General features: G+C 41.5%; 1 protein-coding gene across 4 annotated transcripts in view; it reads left to right on the top strand.

Annotated features, from left to right (window-relative positions):
* Positions 1-25,693, top strand: part of LOC148861638 (phytyl ester synthase 1, chloroplastic-like) — a 154,799-nt gene that overhangs the window by 63,321 nt on the left and 65,785 nt on the right. For all 4 annotated transcript variants that reach the window (XM_088982148.1, XM_088982147.1, XM_088982144.1 and 1 more), the window contains 2 exons: positions 8,185-8,306; positions 8,587-8,695. In XM_088982148.1, the coding sequence (XP_088838274.1) occupies positions 8,185-8,306; positions 8,587-8,695 (231 nt within the window). The remainder of the gene's footprint in view (positions 1-8,184; positions 8,307-8,586; positions 8,696-25,693) is intronic.

Raw genomic sequence — 25,693 nt, 5'->3', positions numbered from 1 at the left:
AGTCAGTTTGAAGGTGTATCTTCATCATCCATCCCTTCTGAAAGTCCAGCCACCATTGCATTTGCTCACTTAGGTATAAGGGCTTCCACTAACCATGCATCCACCTCAGGTAAACACAAAACCCTTGGATCATAGACTCAGGTGCTTTTGATCACATGACCAACCTTTCCACTTTATTTGTTTCATATGATTTACTTCCTGGCCGTGACAAAATCACCTTAGCTGATGGTTCTCTTGCCCCTATTTCTGACAAGGGAACTGTCAAGGTTATAGACTCCTTACTCTTATCTTCCACTCTTCATGTGCCTAAATTAAATACCAACTTATTATCTGTAAGTAGCCTGACCAAATCATTGAATTGTTGTGTAACCTTTTCCCCTTCTCACTGTGTGTTTCAGGACCTGAAGTCTCAGAAGGTGATTGGGAGTGGCCATGAAGCGAATGGAATATACTTGCTTGACACCCCTGGCCAATGCTTTGATCATCCCAAGAATGTTGCTTTTGGTTCTACTTTTTCAGAGTCTGTTAGTCAAATTATGTTGAGTCATTGTCGGTTGGGTCATTTACCTTTTCTGCTTTAAGCCATTTGTTTCCAAAACTGTTTAAGGGAGTCAGTGTGTCCAGTCTCAATTGTGACTCCTGTCAGTTGTCAAAGCATTGTAGAAAAAATTACCCTGTGAGCAATAAAAGATCCTCTTTTCTTTTTCATATTGGGCACTCTGATGTGTGGGGGCCATACCATTTATCCTCTATGGGGGGTTACAAATATTTTATCTTGTTTATTGATGACTTCTCTAGATTCACCTGGATATACTTAATGAAATCCCGGGATGAAGTCCCAAGACTTGTGAGGCAATTTCATGAGCTTGTTCTAACTCAATTTCGTACCAGAAATAAGGTTTTCAGATCTGACAATGCAAAAGAGTATTTTGAGAAGAGTTTATCCTTGTATTTTTCTGACATGGGGGTTATTCATCAAAGCTCTTGTGTTAGAACCCCTGAACAAAATGGAGTTGCTGAGAGGAAAAATAGACATATTGTTGAAGTTGCAAGGAGCCTTTTGTTTGCTTCATATGTTCCCACAAGATTTTGGGGTGTGCTGTACTTACTGCTACCTATCTCATAAACTGTATGCCATCCAGGGTATTAGGGTTTAAATCCCTCTTCAGTCTTCTTCATCCAGACAAGGATCTCTTCCCAATTCCTCTTCGTGTGTTTGGCTGTACTTGCTATGTTCACATTCCAAGTGTGCAAAGACACAAGTTTGAACCGAAATCCCACAAATGTATCTTCCTTGGTTACTCCCCAACACAAAAGGATTATTGTTGTTTTGATCCAAAGACTGGAACCGGACATGTCTCTATGGATGTTACTTTTAATGAACTTTCTCCTTTTTATGGTTCCTCTCAGGATGGACATTGTCCACAGGGGGAGAGTCTGTCACAAGTTTTTGCTCTTCCTCTTCCTGTCCCAGTTGAGTCTCTTGACAAACCTGTATCCTCACCAAATGAGTCAAAGGAGGATCAATCACTTCATATCTCTTGTCTTAGGGACCCTATTTCTTTACCCCCTCGCCCTATCCATAATCCCAAAGTGTATCAAAGGCAGAGATCCAGGAATGAGCAAGTGGTTTCCTTTACAACAGATGAAGCTCATACATTCCCAAGCAAGTGGTTTCCTGTTCAACTCCTTTGGAATCATCTTTTCCAGACCTTGACGTCCCCATTGCTGCTAGGAAAGGGAAGCGGAAATGTACTGCACACTGCATTTCCAAACACCTTTCTTATGACCTGCTTTCTCCTTCATACTTTGCCGATCTCTCTTCTGTTGCTTCTAACCCCATTCCTAGGTCTGTTTCAAAAGCTCTTAGGATTCCAGAATGGAGAGATGCCATGGAAACCGAAATGGATGCTCTACATGCAAATGGTACTTGGGAGGTGGTGGATTTGCCTGAAGGGAAGGATCCGGTTGGGTGCAAGTGGGTTTCTATTGAGAGGTACAAGGCTAGACTTGTTGCCAAAGGCTACACATAGACATATGGGATTGACTACCTGGAGACTTTTGCCCCTGTTGCCAAGATGACATCTGTGAGGGTTCTTTTATCTCTGGCAGCTCACTTTGATTGGCCTCTCTATCAGTTGGATGTAAAGAATGCATTTTTGAATGGTGACTTACATGAGGAAGTCTACATGTGTCTTTCCCCAGGGATGTATGGGAAAGATATGCAAGGAAAGGTATGCAAATTGAAGAAATCTCTTTATGGTCTTAAACAATCTCCTAGAGCCTGGTTTGAGAGATTTAGAGCTGCACTTGTTAAATTCGGCTATGTTCAGACACAGTCAGATCATACTCTGTTTGTGAAGAAAAGTAGATCTTTTGTAGTGTATCTCATTGTGTATGTTGATGACATTATAGTGATTGGTGGTGATGCCTCGGGCATTCTGGCTCTTAAGTCTTTCCTCCGTACAGAGGTTGAGATTAAGGATCTGGGGGAGTTGAGATACTTCCTTGGCATAGAAGTTGCCAGATCCAAGGATGGGATCCTTATTTCCCAAAGGAAATATGTTCTTGATTTATTGTCTGAAACTGGAAAACTGGGTGCAAGACCTGTTAGACAGTTTTGTATGCCCTTAGCTTCAATCTGATTTGATGTACTTTTGTTATTTATTGGAAATAAATAAAGTGCATATTTGATTCATGTTGTTTGGTTTAATTCTGTGTAAAACCCTAAAACTGGACATTTATAGAGACTCATGTTAGTTTTAAATGTTCACAGCCGTTGGATAAGTCTGAGGAGATTTATCCTGCCAAGGCTGATACTGGTGTGCCACCAAGTGTTGGGATGGCCTGTCTCAGCCATCAGGGTAAGACCCGAGGCACATGCAGTATGGGATTACTTGAATCCTTGAACCGGACCAGATTTCCAGTATTGCCCTGGACCTTGGAGATAGATGGGCAAAACTGGAAAGTTACACCTGACCCCTAGACTCGATTATGACATTTCACTAGGTGTTGGATCAGGCTGCCTTTGATATGCCATTCAGTGAGATCCTTAGCGGGGATCAAAACCTAGGTATGTTGGGGCAGTTTGAGAATTCATCTGAGTGGGTGATCATAGTGACAGAATCAGCCACTTTGTCGGACAAAGGGTAATGATTGGGAATGCACTCTCTCTGTTGGAAACCAAACTGCCGGCAGTTGATTTCAATCGTTGGAATTTTGTTTTGCAAAATTAATATATTTATATATATATGTACGGTTTCGAATTGTTTGCAAATGGTTTTAATTCCCGGGATCCATGTGAGAGGAGAGTGCGGCACTGTTCCTTGCAGCCGAGGGAGAGGTCCTCTCTTGTCGGGCAGTGCTTGATCATTAAGGGCTGAGAGGTTAAGTGTAAGACCATTGAGGATAATACCTGATGGGCTAATCTTGCACCTGCCCACAGTCCCTGGGTTTTTATAAGATGGCTTGGCCCAGGGACCACTTAATGTAAGTGTTGGGCCCATAGGGTCCATATGATGGACTCAAGGGGTTCATTGAGTTTTTCAGTGAATTCGGCTGGGGGCCTTGTTTTAGAGGCTGGGCCGAACCCATGTGGCTGGTGTGTAGATCAATGCTTGGGTCCCACGCCATACAAAGAAACCCAACTGGGCAGCAGATTGGAAAGTAATTAGACACTGAACACTTAATGGGCCAAAAGCCCATTTCGAGGTGGGCTGATACGATCACCCATCCATGGGGCGAATTTGAGATTAAAGTTAGTAAAAGGATTGGGCCTTTAGCCTTATCCACTCTTAGAGACCAAATTCAAATTAGATTTGAATCTGGTAACCTCCTGATAAGATCAGGAGTAAGCTAACTCTATCTGCAGAAAGGATTAAGATTATCCCCTATCCAAATACTGATTTGGATTGGGATAACTCCTAAAAAGGAGGTTTCTTAATCAAGAAGAAAGGAGGAGATTTCAAACAAAAAGAAAAATCGCAAGAAAGGTTCCTGCGAATTCAGATCAGATTTTCATACTCTCCAAAAAAACAGAAAAAGCAGTTCAGCCTTTTTCGTTTTAGAGATCTCCTCCTGCCGCCGCCATCTGCCATTGCAAGATTAGATTTTTGCAGAAAAGAAAGTCAAGAAATCTGTTCTTGACATCAGTCTTGCAAGAAAGACTGAAAAAGATTCAGTGTTTAATACTTCCAGAGGATTCTTGTGAAGGATCCAGTGTGTAGGACGCACTCTGCTGGTTCTGTTCCATTCACAGCTGTGTCATCTTCAGCAGGAACGGATCTTGGAGCATTCTTTGGGCGTGAACACCAACTTTGGGAGATACTGCTTCTCCGGATCAGGTATATTCCTCCCTTTTATCTTTTGGTACAGATTTGGTTTGATTATGGTTCAAGTAGGATCCTTGAATATTGTATTCTAAATTTAGGGAATATGATTCCCAGTTGAGAGAAGGTAGGAAATTTTTGAAATTCGCCCACCCATTCTGCAACCTTTATGGCGTCCATTAGATGGATCCTACCATTCTTTCAAGACCAGCTGCAACACCCATTGATATGAGTCACAAACTTTCAGCTACAGATGGAACTCTGTTGGAAGACAAAGGGGTTTTTCAGAGACTTCTTGGGAAGCTTCTGTACCTGTGCATGACTAGACCAGATATTGTGTATGCTGTCAGTTGCATTAGCTAGCTGATGCATGCCCCTAGAGATACTCATATGGCAGTAGCAAAACGGATTTTATGCTATCTGAAAGGCTCTCCAGGGAAAGGAATCCTATTTACCAAGCATGACCACCTGAAACTTGAAGCCTATACTGATGTTGATTGGGCTGGAAATATGGATGATAGAAGATCTACTTCAGGATATTGCAGTCTGGTGGCTGGTAGTGTTGTCTTTTGGAGGAATAAGAAACAATCTGTTGTGGCCAGATCCTTTGCAGAAGCAGAGTATAGAGCCATGGCACATGGGGTCTCGGAATTGTTGTGGCTAAGGTCCTTAATGGAAGAACTTGGGATTGATCATGACAGACAATGATGTTGTACTGTGATAATCAGACTGCCATCAACATTGCTCACAACTCGGTACAACATGATCGAACCAAACATATTGAAGTTGATAGACACTTTATTCGAGAAAGAGTCTCCTCCGGAGAAGTGTGCCTTCCATTCGCTACTTCTGAAGGACAATTGGCAGACTTTCTCACCAAGGGCATTTCCAAGGCAAGACTTCATCATGACACTGGCAAGCTGGGCATGATTGACATCTATGCTCAGCTTTTGGGGGAGTGTAGAGAAGATGGGCCGAATGGCCAATAGGCTGTTACTGTATATTATCTTTATGTTCTTCTCTGTAATGGGCCTTATTCTGGGCTCATACTCTTTTATGTTCCCCTTTTGTAATTTCTTGTCCAACTAAGGACCTCTCTTGTAATTACTAAAAGATTAACTTAATAAAAGTGTATTAGAGAGTTAGAGGGAGGTTAAGTTCGAACTCCTCATCCTCTAACCCTTCTTGCCGCAGCTCTCTCTTCTTCTCTAATCTTCTCTTGCTAGTTTTCTTTGTTTCAAACACAGTCCCTACTTCTAGGACTGTTTTTCAACTGTAATTCCTTTTCCATGCCACCAAACATTCCCAAATTTCTCCACAATAGGGGACCAAAAACTACTCTCTTTAGGGTTTGCACCTAAGGGAAGCCCTAAGTATGTCAAAGGCCAAGAAGAGATGGCACAACCTAAACACACTGCAATGGACTCTACCTCCCCATCCTCCAAGTTTATTCCAACGACACAACTTTTATCAAGGTTTATCCTCAAATTGGATGCATTCTCAAAAGCCCTTATTAGATACTTAAGATTGTCCACCTTCCTTAAGTCACTCCCCTCACAAAAAATTATGATATTATCATCAAACTGAAGGTGGGTCACGGGAACGCTTCTTCTACCTAGTCTCGATCCCTTTATTAGCTCTTGCCCATTTGCTTTTGAGATCAATTTACTAAACACATCAACAAGAAGTGTGAAAAGGAAGGGAGAGAGTGGGTCACCTTGTCTTGGGCCTCTATTGGCTGGGAAGAAGTCCTTAACCACTCTATTCACTAGGACTGAGTAATATAGGAAATTAGGCTTCCACTTTTCCAATTATACAATTTGTTCCCAAAGCCTCGCCTTTTAACACCTCCAATAGAAAACTCTAGTCCACTAAATTGTAAGCCTTTTTTAAGTCCAGTTTGCACACAAAACCTTGATTGCCTGATCTCATCATTTCCTCCACATTTTCATTTGCTATGAGGATCTGATCTATAATTTGTCTATCCTATATAAAAGCTCCTTGTGCTTGACTAATAAGAGTAGGTAGAACTGCCTTGATCCTCCTTGAGAGCATTTTTGCTAATACCTTAACTAGTCACCAGGCTACTTGGCCTAAAATCTTTGGGATGTTTAGCACCAGTCTTTTTGGGAACATGAGCTAGGAATGTAGCATTTACTCTAGGACTCACTACATGTTTTTTCTCAAATTCTCTTATGACCCCTGTAGAGAGACTGGGCCGAATGGGCCCTAGTATCTTTTCTTGTAGTGTGTTTTCATTTATCTGTTTGTTAATGGGCCTATCTTTATGAGCCTGCTATTTCTTTTTGTAAGTTCTCTTTATGTTACTGCCTAGTTGGACACCCACTTAAGGGCATACTTGTAATTAGCCTAAAGAATGAAGTTTAACAAAAGGATTAGAGAAGGGAGGGAAGAGATAATTCAAACTCTTCTTCTTCCTCTTCTTTTCTCCATCTTCTTCCTTTGTGCTGCTGTTCTCTACTTTTCTCTCTAATTTTAACCAAGTTTATTTTCAGTTTTGGTGGACTGATTCACATCTACCCCTATCAAATCTTCTTCGAGTATACCCCAACAATCTTGACAGAATGCCATTGTAAATCCATCTAGTCCTGGAGCCTTATTTCTATCCATGGAGAGGACAGCCTGTCTTATCTCTTCTTCCCTAATAGTTCTTACTAGCCATCCCCTGTCCATCTAATTCAAGATTGACTAATCCTCATCCTCCACTCTCAACCGATTCTCCAAAGGTCTTTGAATGATTGATTTGAAGTGAGCCACAAAGCAACTAGCAATCTTCTCTTGTGAAGTTATATCAACTCCATCAACCTCAAGATTTACTATCAAGTTTTTCCTTCTTCTCCCATTCTTCTAAGAGGAAAAATCATCATATTGTTGAGGTTGCTAGAAATATTTCATTTTTTTTATGTTCTAATAATATATTGGGGGGAATTCTGTCCTTACTACAACCTACTTGATTAATTGCATGCTATCTCGGGTTCTTGGTTTCAAATCCCCCATTAGTCTCCTTTTCATAGGCAAAAACTTGTTTTTTATTTCTCTTCATGTGTTTGACTGCACTTGTTATGTTCATATTCCTAGTTTTCGAAGACATAAGTTTGAACTCAAAGCCCAAAAGTGCTTTTGACCCAATTACAAGTCATCTTTATCCCTTTTAATAATTACATGGCTTTCCTCTTCTCATAGATATAGCACCACCATCCAGCTTCCTCTTCCTTCCAGAGCCATCTTATTACAAGCTTTGAGTTGCTGTCTTCAATTACCAACTTTTTGATATTCAGCTCCTTAGCCCTTTGAATTCCTTCCACAGTAGCCACAATGTCAACCCTCAAGGTGTCCTCTATTCCAATTGGACCTGAATAGATTGCAATGACATTTCCCTCATTTGTAAAGACTCCTCCAATGCCAGACGGACCAGGATTGCCTTCACTCTTCATTTCCCTCCTCATTCTAAAGAATCCTCCATTTCTAAAGGCTCCTTAGCCTTTTGAATTCTATTCTCTATTTATTTTTCAACTGTTACTTCTTATTTTGCATTGCTAAACTGAACAAGTGAAGCAGAGTCTAGCGCATGACATTTTCATTCAAGCAATGAAAACTTATAATACATAGTGCTCCATTGTGATATTTTTTGTCATAATTTTTGACTTTTGAAGGTGTTGCATGCATTCTATGAGGTTGTAGGTGGATTGGCAGCTTACAAACCCAAAAGAGATGTAGAAATCTTGTGTGCCTGTGGATTATAATTTCACATGCCTCTGAATATATTTGGTTGATCTCAAATAAGGGCTTCAGTGTCTCATCTTTGTGGGTGACATTGTTATCTATTTATCTTCAGGGTTTGGCTGATATTTTACCCAAGGAGACTCTTTTGTGGAAATTAAATCTGCTCAAGGCAGGTGCTGCTTATGCTAATTCTCGTGTTCATGCTGTCAAAGCTGAAGTACTAGTTCTCGCCAGGTTCTACTTGTCACTTTATATCTCCAAAATTCTGTGATTTTGTTGCATCAACTACAATGTAGTTTTTGATGGTCTTCTGTCTACCTGTAAGACTTGTGTGCTTGCTGTAATGGATGTAAATCTGTTTCAAATGCATTTATCTTTTCCTTTTGTATATATATTTCATCTCTGTTAATGAGCCATTGGACCTTTTCCTCCAAATTATTATAAGGATGTTCTGTTTTGGTTGTTATTAAATTTCTATGTCTTGGATACTATTCTTTTAACTGTTTTTATTTAGTGGCAAGGACAATATGTTGCCTACTGGAGCTGAAGCTCAAAGGCTTTCAAAGTCATTGCAGAATTGCAAAGTTCGCTACTTCAAGGATAATGCTCATACTCTATTCTTGGTAAGTCATATTTTCCTTCTGTTTTTCTTTCCTGCTTGTCTTTTCTTCTTATAGATGTTTCTTCACCTGTGATGCAAATGAAAGCTTTCTTCATTAGGTATTAGCTTTAAGATAGCTACAGGAATTCATGATCCATTGATTCATTCAAGATTGTGATTCTTGCATAAGTATCTAGTTATCAAAATTTTATGCAAGTTATTGATGATTCATCTGAATGTTGAAAATTTATGCAAGTTCAGATAGTTAGTGTTCTCCAATTGACAACATAGTGTCTCAGTTGCAGTAACCCATCTTCTCAGGCTGGTATCTTCTCTTAGTCAGCAACCATCAGCAAGATTGCTTAAACCTTATATTTGTAGGCATGGAAATGCTATATTGAGGCATCTATGGCCCCTATTGGGCATAGTTTCATTGTTTCTGAAAGCATACTGTTGAAAAAGTCCCATTGCAATTATGTCTACTTGTCCATGATAACTGACAGCAGTAAACCCCTAGAAGTCAACATCACAAACTGTTGCGATATTTATGTATTTTTTCTGATTTTATTTATTTTTTCTGGGTTTTTCTTACTATGATCAGACAGGGGTATACTTGTCGTTTTGTGTATTTTAAAGGCACTTTTATATAATGGAGGAGGTGGGCTATGAACCAACCTATGTTATTTTTGGGAGAATGACCAATCAGCCCAGATCAGAATTTTATAGCCCGATAGTGCAGGGGGAATGCATCCTGACCGTGAATTGATGCCAAATTCATGGGCAGGATGTGGTTTATAGGGGGGGAGAGGGCTAGTAGTAGGGGGGGGGCTGGAATTCAGAATTCTGCATCGGGTGTATCTGTACTTCTCCGGTTATTTTTCCCCCAAATAGATTTCTTTTAGCTTGTTTTTCCACTTCTTTTATTCTTTGTTCAAAACAAGTTGGATCAGAGCAAAAAGTTCTTAGTTTTTTGAGGTGAAACTTGTTCAGTTCTAGGATCATTAAATTGCATGGTGCCTTTAAAAGACTGGTCAATGTACTTGAACTGCCTGAACTTAGAAGATTTTTGGAGATTGATTTATATGTTTTGGTGCATCAGAGCAATCCTAGAGAAATTTCCTGAAAATCAAAGAAAAATCAGAGTTTCAGAGTTTCTGCTTTGTTGAAGTTTAGAGAGCAACATTAGTATCTTGCTCAGGTACAGATTAATGTATGAATTCCTGTAGAGATTGATCTTGTTTTTACAGAGTTCCGAGCATTCTGGAGTGAGTGCTCCCCATTTATCCCACTCTTAACTTTGGCACCAAGTGGAACCTACTGCTGTGAATCTTGATTGTAAGTCAAGATTTCTTATGTTATAGGCATTTTGGTGATCAAGGATCATCAATTACAATTATTATCAAGATTTCTTATGCTACTGGGGATAACTGAGTATGCAAAATATCTCCACATAAACATTACGTATATACTTTCAGTTACACTGTAGTTAATTTTGCCTGTATGCCTGTACCTGCAGAAAATGTAGTTAATTCTGCCTGAAATGCATACTAGTTACTCTGTAATGCTAAGAAAAATACCAACTCAATTACTTTTATACAAGGAAAGATGGAGAAAGAAAATATAGCTTGAGCCACAAAAATATTGAATTAATCAGAATACGACCCCATGAGCTCGATGAAGTTTGATGCTGAATAGCTTATAATTTAACCCATGGGCCTGTTAATAGAACAATAGTTTAGAACAGAGCTGATTATATTTGCACAAAGGACCTGTTTGGATAGACTTTTATAAAGTACTGTCTTACTTTTGAAAGTACAAAAGTATGAAAAGTACGATATAGCATTTGTATTGTATACTTTATGCTTCTGTTTCTATAATTTTTAAAAGTATGAAAACCCCCAAAAGCACGAAGTTGGCTTTTTATACTTCTTGCTTATGGCGAAATAGTGCTTCCATTTTTGTGCGAACGGGTGATCATGTGTGACCACCCTCCAATAAAACTCTCAAACCTACCTCTTCTTGCTGCTGTTGGAGTCAGACCATCGCACTGGTCTCAGGCCGCCAAACCACCGGAAACCATCACCAGAAGCACGAACTGACGTGCTTTTGCCAAACAGAAAATGGTACTTCTGTTTTGGAAAGCATACTTTTCAAAATTTTTTACCCAAACGGTTTTCAAAGAAAAAACACCAAAGTAAAAATATTTTATATACTTTGCACTTTGGTATTTTTAATAGTACAAAAAGTAGAAGTCTATTCAAACAGCGCTTGGTTTTGCCTTGGTTTTCTTTGTTATAATATGTCTAAAAGACACCATTTTGGTACTTTGTCGAAAGAAAAAGTATCTTCTTTGATCACCTTGTGAATGAGTCTAGACTTATGATATTCAACAGGAAAAAAAAAATTATGGCCAAAATACGGACATCAATTTTGTCTATGACAAAGATTACTATGCTATATCATTTTTTTTATGTGGGCTTAGTTTCTTTAGACTATTTTTTATAGATGTTATTTGAGTTTTATAATCTTTTAATCAGATAAGTATCACCTCTCAGTTTACTAGTTGAGGTGACCTGGGCTAGTGTAAGTATGTAGTCTTTTACTCAAAAGCTCTTTATTAGAGAATTTGAACCCCAACCTTGGGCTCAGTATGAGCTCTATCTGATCCTGCTTTTGAGTATAGGTTTACGAGGCCAATCTAAGGTGGGGTTCTTTAGATCTCCTTTTAATGCAAAGCCATATGAATAATGTAGTTATGGTTGCTCCTCCTTTCTGTTGCTTTATTCTCATAATGAAGTTCTACTGCCATTGTTAGCCAAAAACATTTTCTACAGCATCTGGTGATGCAAATTAGTTCACAAGGAATTCAAGGGATCAAAAGAAAAAGAGGAATAAACAAAACAACAGAGAAAAAAAAAAGAAAATGCAAAGGACTGGTCTTGCAAAATTTCCTAGTAAAGACTGCAAGGTGCCATATCTTTAAGTTTGATTGTTTGTAGTAATCAGGAAGATCAGAAACAACAACTAATAGAACAAGGTACTTACCAGAAGTTGCTTGAAAAATATTGATCAAAAGTAAAGAAGAATAATCCCTCTATAGTAATCAACTATGGAGAAAGTAGAGAAAAGTCAAGGTTTATTGCAGATATCAGAAAATATATCAAAAGAATAAGATACCAGTTTGAAAGTTTTCTTGTGTAACTAGTAGAACAAGGTACTTGCGTTTCGAGGCGTACGATGAAGAGGCTAACGAGGACTAGCTGTAGGCTAACTTTGACCTAGTAGAGGAAGTTCGTGACTTGGCCTAGATACGGACCGCAATATACCAGCAGCGAGTAGCTCGATACTATAACGCTTGAGTTAAGAGATGCCAATTCTGAGTTGGTGACCTAGTACTCAGGAAAGTTATGGTGCCTGAGCCCAACTCGGGTAAGATGGGCTCGAACTAGGAAGGCCCCTATAGGGTTTCAAAGGTGATCGATGAAGGAACTTACGAGCTTGAAACCTTGGAGGGAAGGCAAGTACCCTGTGCGTGGAACGTTGACAACCTAAGGAGGTACTATCTATGAGGACTTTGGAGTTTCGAGTTGTGTCCGCAAAAGCCACAAATTATGCTAAGTACAAAAACATAGACTGCCCACTACGGTGACCTTGTCGAGTCGACATGTATTGTAGGCATTTCGGGTAAAAGATTAAGGGGAAACCAAACCGCTCTAAGCTCTAATGCCCCCTAGGTCGACCTTGGAAGATGTTGGCTATTCGGCTGCGTTTCGACTTAACCAAGAAGTTTAAGGCACCCTATCCTGACCTCGGAAGACGTCAGCAGTTCGACAATGTTTTGGCTTAGTCGAAATCTTGGTAAACTTATTCGCTTTGGCACCTTGGCGTTGGTGCACCTTGTGACTCCAACTCTCGTGGAATACTTGGCCCATTTTCTAAAATAGAAAATAAAAGGTGCAAAGGAAGGCACAATCTATGCAAAAAACTGACTTCTTATTAACAAAAAGAAAAGTACATGGCTACTCAAAAAGTAGTTTTTTTTAAGATAGTCGAGCTTGGAGGCTCGACATACAGTATATACATGGGGGTCCAAGAAAAGAGGTAAGAAAGTCAGACATTTTGAGGCTCCTCAGTGCCCACATCATCCACACCATCAACATCGATACCAGCTTCATCGCCCATGCCGCCCGCCCTCAACCTCATCTTCCTCCTTAGAGTTAGGTTCCGGTAGGAACCACTATCTGCTGATTCGATCAAGCTTCTTGTGGAAGGAAGAGGAGAAAGTTGTAGATTTCAGCAATAGGGAAGAGAAAAGGGAAAAAAGGAGAAGGTCAACTAGGATTGTGTATCATAACCCTAGCCGCCAGCTCCTCATTCTATTTATATTTAACTTAAATATGAGATATTACAAAGATGCCCTTAGTAGGGCGGCAACTCAAACTAAATAGTTACAACTCTTTTAAAAATAAAAGCTAATGGGCCCAAGGCCCAACAACTTCTTAATTAATTTAAAAGAAAACAAACTAAACACAAATCGGCCCATTCAACACTCCCCCTCAAGTTGGGAGTAGATGTCACACATTCCCAACTTGCGTAGATCATGCTCCAGCTTATTCTTTGCAACGGCTTTTGTGAGAACATCAGCAAGCTGCAGATCAGAAGAAACGTATGGAAGACAAACTTCTTCAGAAGTTACCCTTTCTCTGATAAAATGTCTATCTACTTCAATGTTCTTAGTTCGGTCATGCTGGACTGGATTATGGGCAATATTAATTGCTGCCTGGTTATCGCAGTATAGCATCATAGGTTCTTCTGCCTGTACGCCGATTTCTTCTAACAGAAAACGGATCCAGAGAAGTTCTGAAACTCCATGTGCCATGGCCCTATATTCGGCTTCTGCACTTGATCTTGCCACAACTGTTTGTTTTTTACTCTTCCATGAGACTAGGTTACCCCCAACTAGGGTGCACACTCCTGAAGTTGATCTTCTGTCATCAAAGCATCCTGCCCAATCCACATCTGTATAAGTCTCTAGCTTCAATTGTCCATGATTAGTAAACAATATGCCTCTGCCTGGATGTCCCTTCAAATAAGCAAGGATCCTGTCAACTGCCTTCCAGTGTTGTTTTCATGGAGCATGCATGTATTGACTCACTACACTTACTGCATAGGAGATGTCCGGTCTTGTCATACACAAGATTAGTATCCGACCCACAAGTCTTTGGTATCTCCCAAGGTCCTTTACTAGTTCACCTTCTGATGCACAGATTCAGTAGAAGATCAAGACTGTAATCAGTCTTGAATCCTAATAGGTTTTAGGTTTACAAAACAGAAGAAAAGTGAGAGAAAGGAGAAAGAATAGAAGAGAAACAGGAGAACACAAGGGGTTGAAAGGAGGGACAGATTCTAACAGATCTGCCGCCGCCACTCTCTTATTATTTATAGGTTATGTTCAGTACATAATGGAAAGGACACATCTGCCCTTAGTACTTACATGATAAATAAAGTAAATAAAAACTGAAATAAATAACAACTGAATTAACAAACTGACTCAAACTGACACTACTATAACTGAAACAAATAACTATGCATGCTGTCCTACGAATATAGTGGGGACGACTACAGTGGGGCCCACATCAGTGTTCTCTACACTCCCCCTCAAGTTGGGAGTAGATATCTATCATTCCCAACTTGGATAGGTCTGTCTCTAACTTCTTCCTTGGTACAGCCTTGGTGAGGATATCCGCGTGCTGCATATTAGATGTGATGTACGGAACACACACTTCTTGTGATGTGACCCTCTCTCGCACAAAATGTCGATCAATTTCGATATGTTTAGTTCTGTCATGCTGCACTGGGTTGTGGGCTATATTAATAGTTGCCTGATTATCACAATACAACATTAAGGGCTTTTCATAGTCAATACCCAACTCTTCAAATATTGACCTCAGCCATAAGATTTCAGTCACTCCATTAGCCATTGACCTGTATTCCGCTTCAGCACTGGAGCGGGAAACAACACTCTGCTTCTTACTCCTCCAAGAGACAAGGTTACTTCCCACAAGGGCACAATATCCAGAGGTAGACCTTCTGTCATCAACACTCCCAGCACAATCGGCGTCTGTATAGACTTCCACCCTCATGTGATTATTGTTCTTGAGCAGTATACCTCTACCCGGGCATCTCTTTAGGTATGCTAATATTCTCTCTGCCGCAAGAAGATGAGAAGTTCTAGGGGAGTGCATGTACTGGCTAACAACACTAACTGCATAGCTGATATCTGGCCGAGTGAGGCAGAGATATAGGAGCTTTCCAACCAACCGTTGGAACATAACTTTGTCTTCAAGAGGCTCCCCGCCCTCTGCACTAATCTTGTGATTTTGTTCGATGGGTGTATCAGCCGGCTTAACACCCAACTTTTCAGTTTCCGCCAATAAATCTAGAACATATTTTCTCTGAGAGATAAAAATCCCTTGCTTGGATCTAGCAACCTCAATACCCAAAAAGTACCATAGTGCACCAAGATCTTTCACCTCAAACTCTTGATGAAGGAGCTGTTTGAGGGACTCAGTTTCATGGCTGTCATTTCCTGTCACCACAATATCATCAACATATACTACAAGTAGTGTCAGAGAGGACTCCACCCTCTTGATGAATAGTGTATGATCTGACTGGGCCTGTACATAACCAAACTTTCCAAGGGCTAATCTTAACCTATCAAACCAGGCTCTAGGTGACTGCTTCAAACCATACAATGCCTTGTTCAGTCGGCAAACCTTCTTACCTGTCTCTGTATCATAGAATCCAGGAGGCAACTACATGTAGACCTCTTCTTGCAAGTCTCCATTCAGGAAGGCATTTTTAACATCCATCTAAAATAAGGGCCAAGAATGATTTGCTGCAAGGGATAATAGAACTCGGATGGTGGTCATCTTGGCTATTGGGGCAAAGGTCTCCAAGTAGTCTATACCATAAGTCTGAGTGAACCCCTTTGCAACCAGCCGGGCTTTGTATCTTTCAATAGAGCCATCAGCATTATGCTTCACGGTGAACACCCATCTGCATCCCACCGGTTTCTTTCCTTTTGGTGGGTCAACCAGTGCCCAAGTATTATTCTTCAACAGGGCATCCATTTCGACTTGCATTGCATCTTTCCATTCTAGAACTAATAAGGCTTCTTGCACTGTTCTTGGGATAGGGACATCGGCAATGGAAGTGAGATAGGACTGGTAAGATGGAGATAAACAACCATAGGATAAGAACTGTGAGATGTTGTGAGCTGTAGAAGTGGTGCAATGTCGTTTCCCTTTGCGAATGGCAATAGGGAGATCAAGGTCATCCACAAGAGGGGAAGTGGCAATAGTGGGAGGTGTCTCAGTAGGCTCTGGATCTGGAGCCGCAGAAGGAACTGGAGCTGGAGCTGGCCGGGATTGCCGATGACTAGGATCAACCTGCCTGCATCGCCTGTGATAGACTCTCAACTCCGGCTCCCTCTAACCACCCTCACCACTACAACCTTCATTACCCAGTGGAATAGGTAAAGGAACAACCCCACTCAAAACAACTCCACTTTCCCAACCCCACTTCCACTCTCACTGCTCTCCCCCATGAGGAAAGAAACTCAAAACAGCCCCACTCTCACTGCTCTCCCCTTGAGGAGAAACTCTAGGATAATAGGGTGTCTCCTCAAAGAAGGTGACATCCATGGAGACAAATCGTTTCCCTGAAACCGGATCATAGCAACAATAACCCTTTTGAGTTTGTGCATAACTAGGGAAAATGCATTTGGAGGCCTTAGGTTCAAACTTGGAATGATGAGGCCCGAGAAGCTGAACGAAACAGGTACAACCAAAGGTTTTAAGGGGAACAATGAACAACTCCTCGTCTGGGTATAGAAGGGAAAAAGGGGTTATCATATCAAGAACCCGGGAAGGAACTCAATTGATGAGATAAACTGCTGTGAGGATAGCATCACCCCAGAAGTGAATAGGTACATTGGAGGTAAACATAATGCTTCTAGCCACCTCCAAGATATGCCTATTCTTCCTTTCGGCAATGCCGTTCTGCTGTGGTGTATAAGGGCAAGTGCTCTAGTGAATAACTCCATGGCTAAGAACTCACAAACTGGGAAACAAAAGACTTCTTATCCACTGACTCCTCCCGACGAGAACTCTCTCCAAGCAGATAGATCCCGTTCATCTCACGACCAGTCCCAATTAACTTCCTCGTCTCCAAATCCTGAAAAACACATCGGTCAGGGAAAAAGGTTACTGAACAATTCATTTGTTTGGTAATACTACTAACTGAAAGCAGGTTAGTATCAAGCTTAGGAACATACAAGACAGAAGATAAAGAGATAGTATCCGATAGCTTGATGTCCCCCTTGCCCGAAATGGGAACAAGAGAGCCATCAGCAATGGATACTCTATCTCGGCCAGAGGACAAGTGATAAGAAGTGAACAATGATGGAAAGCTAGTCATATGGTCGGATGCACCTGAATCTATTACCCACTAGTGGTCAGTATTACCTGGAGCTGAAGCATGGTAAGCTGAGACTCGAATGTGCAAATGCAGATGTGGCAGGAGCTGATGGTGACTGAGATGGCTGAGCTTGTTAGACAGTTTTGTATGCCCTTAGCTTCAATCAAAATTGATGTACTTTATGAGTTTATTGTAAATGAATAAAAGTGCATATTTGATTCATGTTCCCTTGGTATGTTTCTGTGTAATACCCTTAAACTGGACACTTAATGAGACTCGTGTTAGTTTAGAATGTTCACAGCCAGTGGGTCGGTCTGGGGAGACCTATCCTGACAAGGCTGACACTGTGGTGCCACCAAGTCGGTTGGGGTGGCTTGTCTCAGCTACCGGGGTGAGACCCTAGGCACATACAATGTGGGATTAATTGAAACTTTGAACTGGACCAGATTTCCAGTATTGCCTTGGACCTTGGAGATTGATGGGCAAAACTGGAAAATTACACCCGACCCCTAGACTCGATTATGATACTGCACTAGGTGTCGGATTAGGCTATCTTTCATATATCAATCAGTGAGATCCTTAGCGGGGGTCAAAACCTGGGAATGTTGGGATAGTCTGAGAATTCATCTGAGTGGGTAATCATAGTGACAGGATCAGCCCCTTTGTCGGACAAAGGTAATGATTGGGGATGCACTCTCACTGATGGAAACCAAGACTGCTGGCAGCTGATTTCAATCGTTGAGATTTGTTTTGCAAAATATATTTTATATGAGATATAAAAAGTATATATATATTATGGTTTTGAAATGTTTGCAAAAGGTTTTAATTCCCGGGATCCATACTTGAGAGAGAGTGCAACACTGTTCCTTACAGCCGAGGGAGAGGTCCTCTCTTGTCGGGCAGTGTATGATCATTATGGGCTGAGAGGTTAAGTGTAAGGCCATTGAGGATAATACCTGATGGGCTAATCTTGCATCTGCCCATAGTCCCTGGGTGTTACAAGGTAGCTTGGCTCAAGACCACTTAGGGTAAGTGTTGGGCCCATAGAGCCCATCTGATGGGTTTCAGGGGGTGCACTGTCCATAACAGTGTATTCGGCCAGGCCTTGTAACAATGGCTGGGCTGAACCCATGTGGCTGATGTGTAGATCAATGTTTGGGTCCCACGCCATACAAGGAAGCCCAACTGGGCAGCAGTTTGGAAGGCTTAATGAATACATAACCCTTAATGGGCCTTAGGCCCATTTCGAACTAGGCTAATTTGATTAGTCTTTAAGGGGCGAATTTTGAGATAAGATCAGCTGATAGGATTGGGCCCACACCCTATCCACTTAGAGAGTCCAAGATCTAAATGAGATTTAGATTTGAAAACTTCCTAATTAGATTAGGAGTTGGTTGATCTAATCTGCAGATAAGATAAGGATTATCCCTTATCTTAAAGGGACTTCTAATCCAGATATGATTTGGGTTAGCAACTCCTAATGGGATTAGGAGCTGATCCCTTTAAGTCTATAAAAGGAAGAGGGGGCGGCAGCCTTTAGACATCAAAAAAAAAAACACAATCACCAGCAATAGTCTTGTCTTCAGAGCTGAGATTACAGAGGAGAGAATTCTGCACCCTGCAAATTCTCTCTAGCCGCCTCCTTCTTGCAGCCGCCGCCTATAGCAGTTCGATCTCCATTGCTTGGGAGAAATCAAGATCAGATTTTGATTCCAATCTTTTGGAGAAAAGATTGGTAGGAGTTGTATTCACTAGCCGCCCAGGTGATTCTTGGGAAGAATCAAGTTCTTATGGAGGACACTGCTGATTCTGCTCCACCCTACACTGCGCCATCTTCAGTGGGAGCAGATTTTGGTTTCTACCTTGGGCGTGAACACCTCCGTTGAGAGATATTATTTCTCTGTATCTAGTATTATCTCTCCTCCCCCTTTTGGTTCAAATCTGGTTCAGTTTATGGTTCAAGAATGATCCTTGAAAATATGATTTTCTAAATAGGGAATTCGATTCCTAGTTGAAGGGAAAGAAAAATTTTTGAAATTCGCCCCCCCCCCTTTATTCCGCAATCTTGGGCGTTCATATGATGGTTTCCTTTCCCTTTAGAGCTGAACTCCCAACTTCCTTTTCCAACTGTATGAGGGCAGCCCGAACAGCAGCTAAATTCTTTAGGGATGTGCCTGATGAGGATGTTGAATCAGTGTTCACGGCCACATGAGCATTACCCTTCTTATTTCTTAGTTTTGCTGGGACCAAGTGAGGATGTAGCTTCCAACAAGTATCTTTTGTGTGCTTGGGTTTCTTGCAATGTTCACATATCAAATCCCGTTTATCTTCCTTCTTCTTGTCCCTTTCTGGATCACCCCCTGGCTTAGGTTTAATAGCTTCAAGGCTGGGAAAGGGGGCTGAGGCTGCATCATGACTTTCCTCCTGGTCTCTTCACTATGCACCAGAGAGTATGCTTGAGAAAGGATCACACTATCTCTTGTCAATATCTGTTGTCGCACAATGTCATATTCTGAATTCAAACCAACCAGAAACTCAAATACCCTATTCGTCTCGACTTGCTTTCTGTGAGTCTGTGCATCTTTGGGACTCTCCCACTCAAGGGTTTCTAGATGGTCAATCTCATGCCACAAGGATTTCAAGGTAGAGAAGTAGACAAAAACTGGCTTCTCTCCTTGTTTAAGGCTGTTCACCTCACACTTCAGTTCATAGGCTCTGGCAACATTAAGGGGTTGGGAATAGGTTTCTTTCACAACATCGCATATCTCTTTGGCTGTCTTTGCCTACAAGTAATTTCAGCTGATATGTGGCTGTATAGAATTACACGCCATGCCATAACCAAATAGTTCTCTTGAACCTACTTGGTGTATGTTGGGTCCTCCTTGGAAGGTTCTTTCACATCTCCCAAGAGGTAACCCAGTTTTCCCCTTCCTCCAATAGCCATCATAGCTGATTGAGCCCACTCCAAGTAATTTAACCCATCAAATCTCATAGTTGTAATATGAAACCCGGTTTCAGATACACTACCATAACTGTTGTTTCCAAAACTACTTTCTCCCTGACCCTTAAACTCCATCTTTGATCAAGAATCAGTGGCTACAAACTGTTAGAGCCACTATACCAGAAAACAAAGTAAAACAAGCAGGTCTGAAATCTGATCTGAAACCAACACAAATCTGATCTGAAATCTGATCTGAAACCAACCCAAATCTGATTTGAAATCAATCGCCTATTACAGTATATGCAAGAAATCAACTCAAATCTGATCTGAAATCAATCGGCATGCACAGTACCAGGCAGCCTGTCAATCTGAGATGCTATTTTCTGAAATCACTACTGTGGGCCCACTGTTGTGAGAGCAAAATTAGGGTTTCTACTGTAGGTCTGAAATAAGTGCTCAGCTGCACTCTCCAAGCAGTCCGCACAAGTGGGACTTGTCGTAGGGCAATATGAAACCCTAAAAACTAATCACCTCTGAGAGGGGGGGGGGGTTCGGCCCAACAGTCAAACCCTAGAAACAAACTTAAAAACAGTTCGGCCTCTCCTTCTAGATAGGTCCAACCTATCTCGACTGATTGCAGTCTCTGAAACTCAATAAAAAAAACTTACTTATGGATTTCGGTTTACTGCCTTCCAGGGTTACCTGAACCCTAACCTTCGCTGCTTGTTCTTGAGTACCAACTCTCTGCAAGCCACGACAAGTCTTCAACTGCTACAAACCTCTCCTGATAATCTCCAAGATTCAGCCACTGAATACTTCTTCGTAAGCTTTCAGCCCTAGCTAGTCCTCATGTGGTCGGCTGGACTAGACACACATGAGAAGCCCTAGATAGGCTCTGATACCAAGTAGAAGATCAAGACTATAATCACTCTTGAATCCTAATAGGTTTTAGGTTTACAAAACAGAAGAAAAGTGAGAAAGGAGAAAGAATAGAAGAGAAACAGGAGAACACAAGGGGTTGAAAGGAGGGGCAGATTCTAACAGATCTGCCGCCGCCACTCTCTTATTATTTATAGGTTATGTTCGGTACATAATGGAAAGGACACATCTGCCCTTAGTACTTACATGATAAATAAAGTAAACAAAAACTGAAAAAAATAACAACTAAATTAACAAACTGACTCAAACTGACACTACTATAACTGAAACAAATAACTAAACATGCTGTCCTACGAATACAGTGGGAACCACTGCAGTAGAGCCCACATCAGTGTTCTCTATAAATTCTATGGTTCTAATCAATGGGGGTGCTAGCTGCCTTTGTTCCAAGCTTCCCTGTCTCTTGGAGAAGGTTCAAGACATACTTCCTTTGAGAGATAAAAATTCTATGTTTCGATCTTGCAACTTCGATGCCTAAGAAGTATCTCAATTCTCCAAGATCTTTCATCTCAAATTCCTTATGCAGGTTCCTCTTCAGACTATCAATCACACTCAGATCATTCCCAGTGGCAACAATATCATCCACATAAACAATTAGGATTGACACCAAAGATCCCCTGCGCTTCACAAACAAGGTGTGATTAGATTGAGTTTGAGTGTAGCCAAAAACAATCAGGGCCTTTTTGAATTTGTCAAACCATGCTCTGGGAGATTGTTTCAAGCCATATAGTGACTTCTTCAGCTTGCATACCTTTCCCTTTCCAGCATTATCATAAAAATCAGCTGGAAGATCCATATACACTTCTTCTTGCATATCCCCATTTAGGAAAGCATTCTTCACATCCAGTTGAAACAAGGGCCAAGAGTATGAGGCAGCAAGAGAAAGGAGTACCCGAGCAGAGGTCATCTTTGCAACTAGCGCAAATGTCTCTAGATAATCAAAGCCATAGGTCTGTGTGTACCCTTTCGCAACAAGTCTTGCCTTGTACCTCTCTATACTTCCATCTGCCTTATACTTTACTGTGTAAACCCATCTGCATCCAACTGTCTCCTTGCCTTCTGGTAGGTCCACAATCTCCCATGTCTGATTCTTAATCAAAGCCTCCATCTCTTCCTGCATAGCTGTCTTCCACTCAGGTTTGGAGAGAGCCTCACTAACACCCTTGGGTATAGACACTGAATCAAGAGAAGAGAGAAAATCACGGTTGGAAGGAGAAAGTCTACTGTAGGATAAGTACTGTGAAATACAATGAGCAGTGCACTTTCTCTTCCCTTTTCTAAGTGCAATAGGGAGATCAAGGTTATCTGTAACAGTGTTAGTAGGACCAAAGGGAACTTAAATAGTAGTGGGATCAAGAGGAATACCTGAATCTGTATCAGCCGAATCTGGAGTCTCCAAGGGATCGACAGGAAGTGGTGTGAGTTATGCTGTAGTGGAATCAACCGCCTTATGAAGTCTCTACCATGAGTAGTGCTGTGAGACGGAACGCAAAGGAGGTGGCAAGGTAGGTGACATCGGGTGGTGGTCAAGCACAGGAGTAGACACAGGGACTGGAAGAAGTACGTAGATTCAAAAAACACTCCCCCTGAGAAGGATTCCTTGAGAAGAAGTACGTAGATTCAAAAAGGTAATGTCCATAGTAACATACCGGTTCCCAGAGACTGGATCATAGCAACGGTACCCTTTCTGATTCTCTGCATATCCAAGGAAGGCACATTTCTTTGCCTTGGGATCAAGCTTCGAACGGTAAGGACCAAGGATATGCGCAAAGCAGACACACCCAAACACCCTTAGAGGAATATGAAACATCTCCCCCTGAGGAAAAAGAAGGCTGAATGGAGTGCTGAATCCAAGTATACGAGAAGGCACCCTGTTAATCAGATATACTGCCGTGAGAGCTGCATCACCCCAAAAACGAATTGGAACTGTAGTTGTGATCATCATGCTTCTTGCCGTCTCAACAATGTGTCTGTTCTTCCTCTCTGCAACACCATTCTGCTGTGGACTGTAGGAGCAACTACTCTGATGGACAACACCATACTCCAACATATATGAGGCAAGATGTCTCTCAAAATATTCCCTAGCATTGTCAGATCTGAACATATTTATTCTCGTTTCAAATTGTGTTAGTACCATCTGGTGGAATTGCCTCACCAAGGATGGTACTTCATCGCGGGATTTCATTAGGTAAATCCAGGAATATCGAGAGAAATCATCCACAAACAGGAGAAAATAGCGATAGCCGCCCATAGAGGGAACATGATAAGGGCCCCACCCATCTGAGTGAATAACATCAAAAGGAGAAGAACATCTTTTATTACTAGGTTTAAAAGAGTGTCTACAATGCTTTCCAAGTTCACAACCTTCACACTTCAAACTTGATAGACTCACAGACTCAAACAGTTTTGGAAACAAAGAACTCAAAGAAGAAAAAGACAAATGACCCAGACGATTATGCCAAAGCATAATCTGATCCACAGATTTTGACTCACTGTCCCTGCAAACATGATTACTTTGGTGAAGAGGAAGAGCATCTAGGAGGTAGATTCCATTCACTTCACGACCACTCCCAATCGTCTTCTTTGAATCCAGATCCTGCAAAATACAGCGTTCAGGATAAAAAATTACTGAGTAGTTCAGATTCTTAGTCAAACTACTAACAGATAATAAATTGGTGCTCAATCTAGGAACTTGGAGGACAAAGGGTAAACAAATGGAGTCATTAATCTTGACAGATCCCTTGCCAACAATAGGAACACGGGATCCATCAGTTGTGGAGACCCTTTCTCTGCTAGAACAGAGCTGGTAAAAGGAGAAAATAGTGGAGCAATGGGTCATGTGCTATGAGGTTCCAGAGTCTATAATCCAAGGAGATCTCTCCTTACCTGAAGCAGAAACATAGTTTGCAGTGACATGTGAACTACTTGTGTGGGTGAAGGAGGTAGAGTGAGCTCCACCTGTGCTACATGTACCTTGTTGTCCGCTTGCGGCTGAACTGGAACTAGCTGTATCCCTCTGATTCAGAAGTAACCCAAACCTCTGAAGCTCGGCCCTTACTGCAGCAGCTGCAACAGACTCCAAAGCAGTTGTAGTAGGGGGGGCCGGAGTGTCACCAGTAACTGCCATGTGCGCATTTCCTTTCTTATTCTTCAATCTGGTCGGCACAAGATGTAGGTGAATCTTCCAACAAGTATCTCTTGTATGCTTAGGCTTCTTACAGTAGTCACAGACCAAGTCCCTTTTGATTTCTCAGTTGATAAGCCCTAGCAATAGGTTTCTGCAACCCCATCCCATATCTCCTTAGCAGTATTTGCCCATAAAAAAATTTTACTTATATGTGGCAACATTGAATTACACAACCATGTCATTACCATATAATTTTCCTGCATCCACCGGGAGTTGCCAGTTTTAGGTTTCACCTCTTCACCAGTAATATACCCCAATTTTCCACGAGCCCCAATGGCCATCTTTGCAGATTGGGACCATTCCAAGTAGTTTGTACCATCCAACCTAACTATAGTAATGGTCCCAGCTCCGAAGGGGTCTCCAGCACCTCCTCCCAGAGGTCTCATTTCATTCCCGGGCTTATATTCAACTCTGTGTCCCTCCATGCTTCTCAAAAGGGTATAGAAACAAATAAAAAGTGTAGCAAGAACAAACAAAACACCTTCTGGAACCAACGACACTCCTTTGGTGTCCTGGACTTTCTTTCCACGAAAGATTCCTTTTCTGTGGAATGGGAGAAGAGAGAGAAAAAGCAACCGCCCTCTCTAGGAGCCTCCAAACCATGTGGGACCTGAATCGCCCCTTATAAAAAACTCCAAGGAACCCTAAAAAATTAGGGCACCACTACCTAGGTCAAAATTGAAGAGTCCAACAAAAACATGACTTCCCTTTCTCCAGTTTTTCCTGATTCAGATGAGAAACCCTAGACCAGCTACAGGGCATACAAATCCATCAAGAAAATCCAAAAATTGGGCTTACCTGAGAGCTTCGATCAGCCTCTTAAATCTCCATGCAGTCGGCCGATCTAGGGCTGCATGGGAGAATCACTTCTAGAACCTTCAACCTGCTCTGAGACCAAGTAGGAACCACTATCTGTTGATTCGGTCAAGCTTCTTGTGGAAGGAAGAGGAGAAAGTTGTAGGTTTCAGCAATAGGAAGAGAAAAGGGAAGAAAGGAGAAGAAGGTCAACTAGGATTGTGTATCATAACCCTAGTTGCCAGCCCTTCATTCTATTTATATTTAACTTAAATATGAGATACTACAAAGATGCCCTTAGTAGGGCGGCAACTCAAACAAAATAGTTACAACTCTTTTAAAAATAAAAACTAATGGGCCCAAGGCCCAACAACTTCTTAATTTAAAAGAAAATAAACTAAACATAAATTGACCCATTCAACAGTTCCTAGTCAACCCAACCCATCATCTCGTTGGTGGACGCCAAGGTCTTCAACTTCTCCAAGTTGAATTCCAGGCACATCAAGGCCACTGGCATCCGACTCAGCTTGAATTCCTAACGAAAGGCGTTGGACCCGAACTCCTCCCTCTCCTTCAAGAAGTTTGGGGACATCTTAAACTCCTCAACTGTGCAGATGTCATTGAGGAACTTTGAGTGTTTCTCTGTGAATTTGGCTTCCTTTTCCTATAAACCTTGG

The sequence above is a fragment of the Nelumbo lutea genome, chromosome 4, assembly GCF_056320005.1.
Source record: "Nelumbo lutea isolate HS-2025 chromosome 4, American lotus-T2T, whole genome shotgun sequence".
Classification (NCBI taxonomy): Eukaryota; Viridiplantae; Streptophyta; class Magnoliopsida; order Proteales; family Nelumbonaceae; genus Nelumbo; species Nelumbo lutea.
This window is presented reverse-complemented; position numbering and strand designations above follow the sequence as displayed.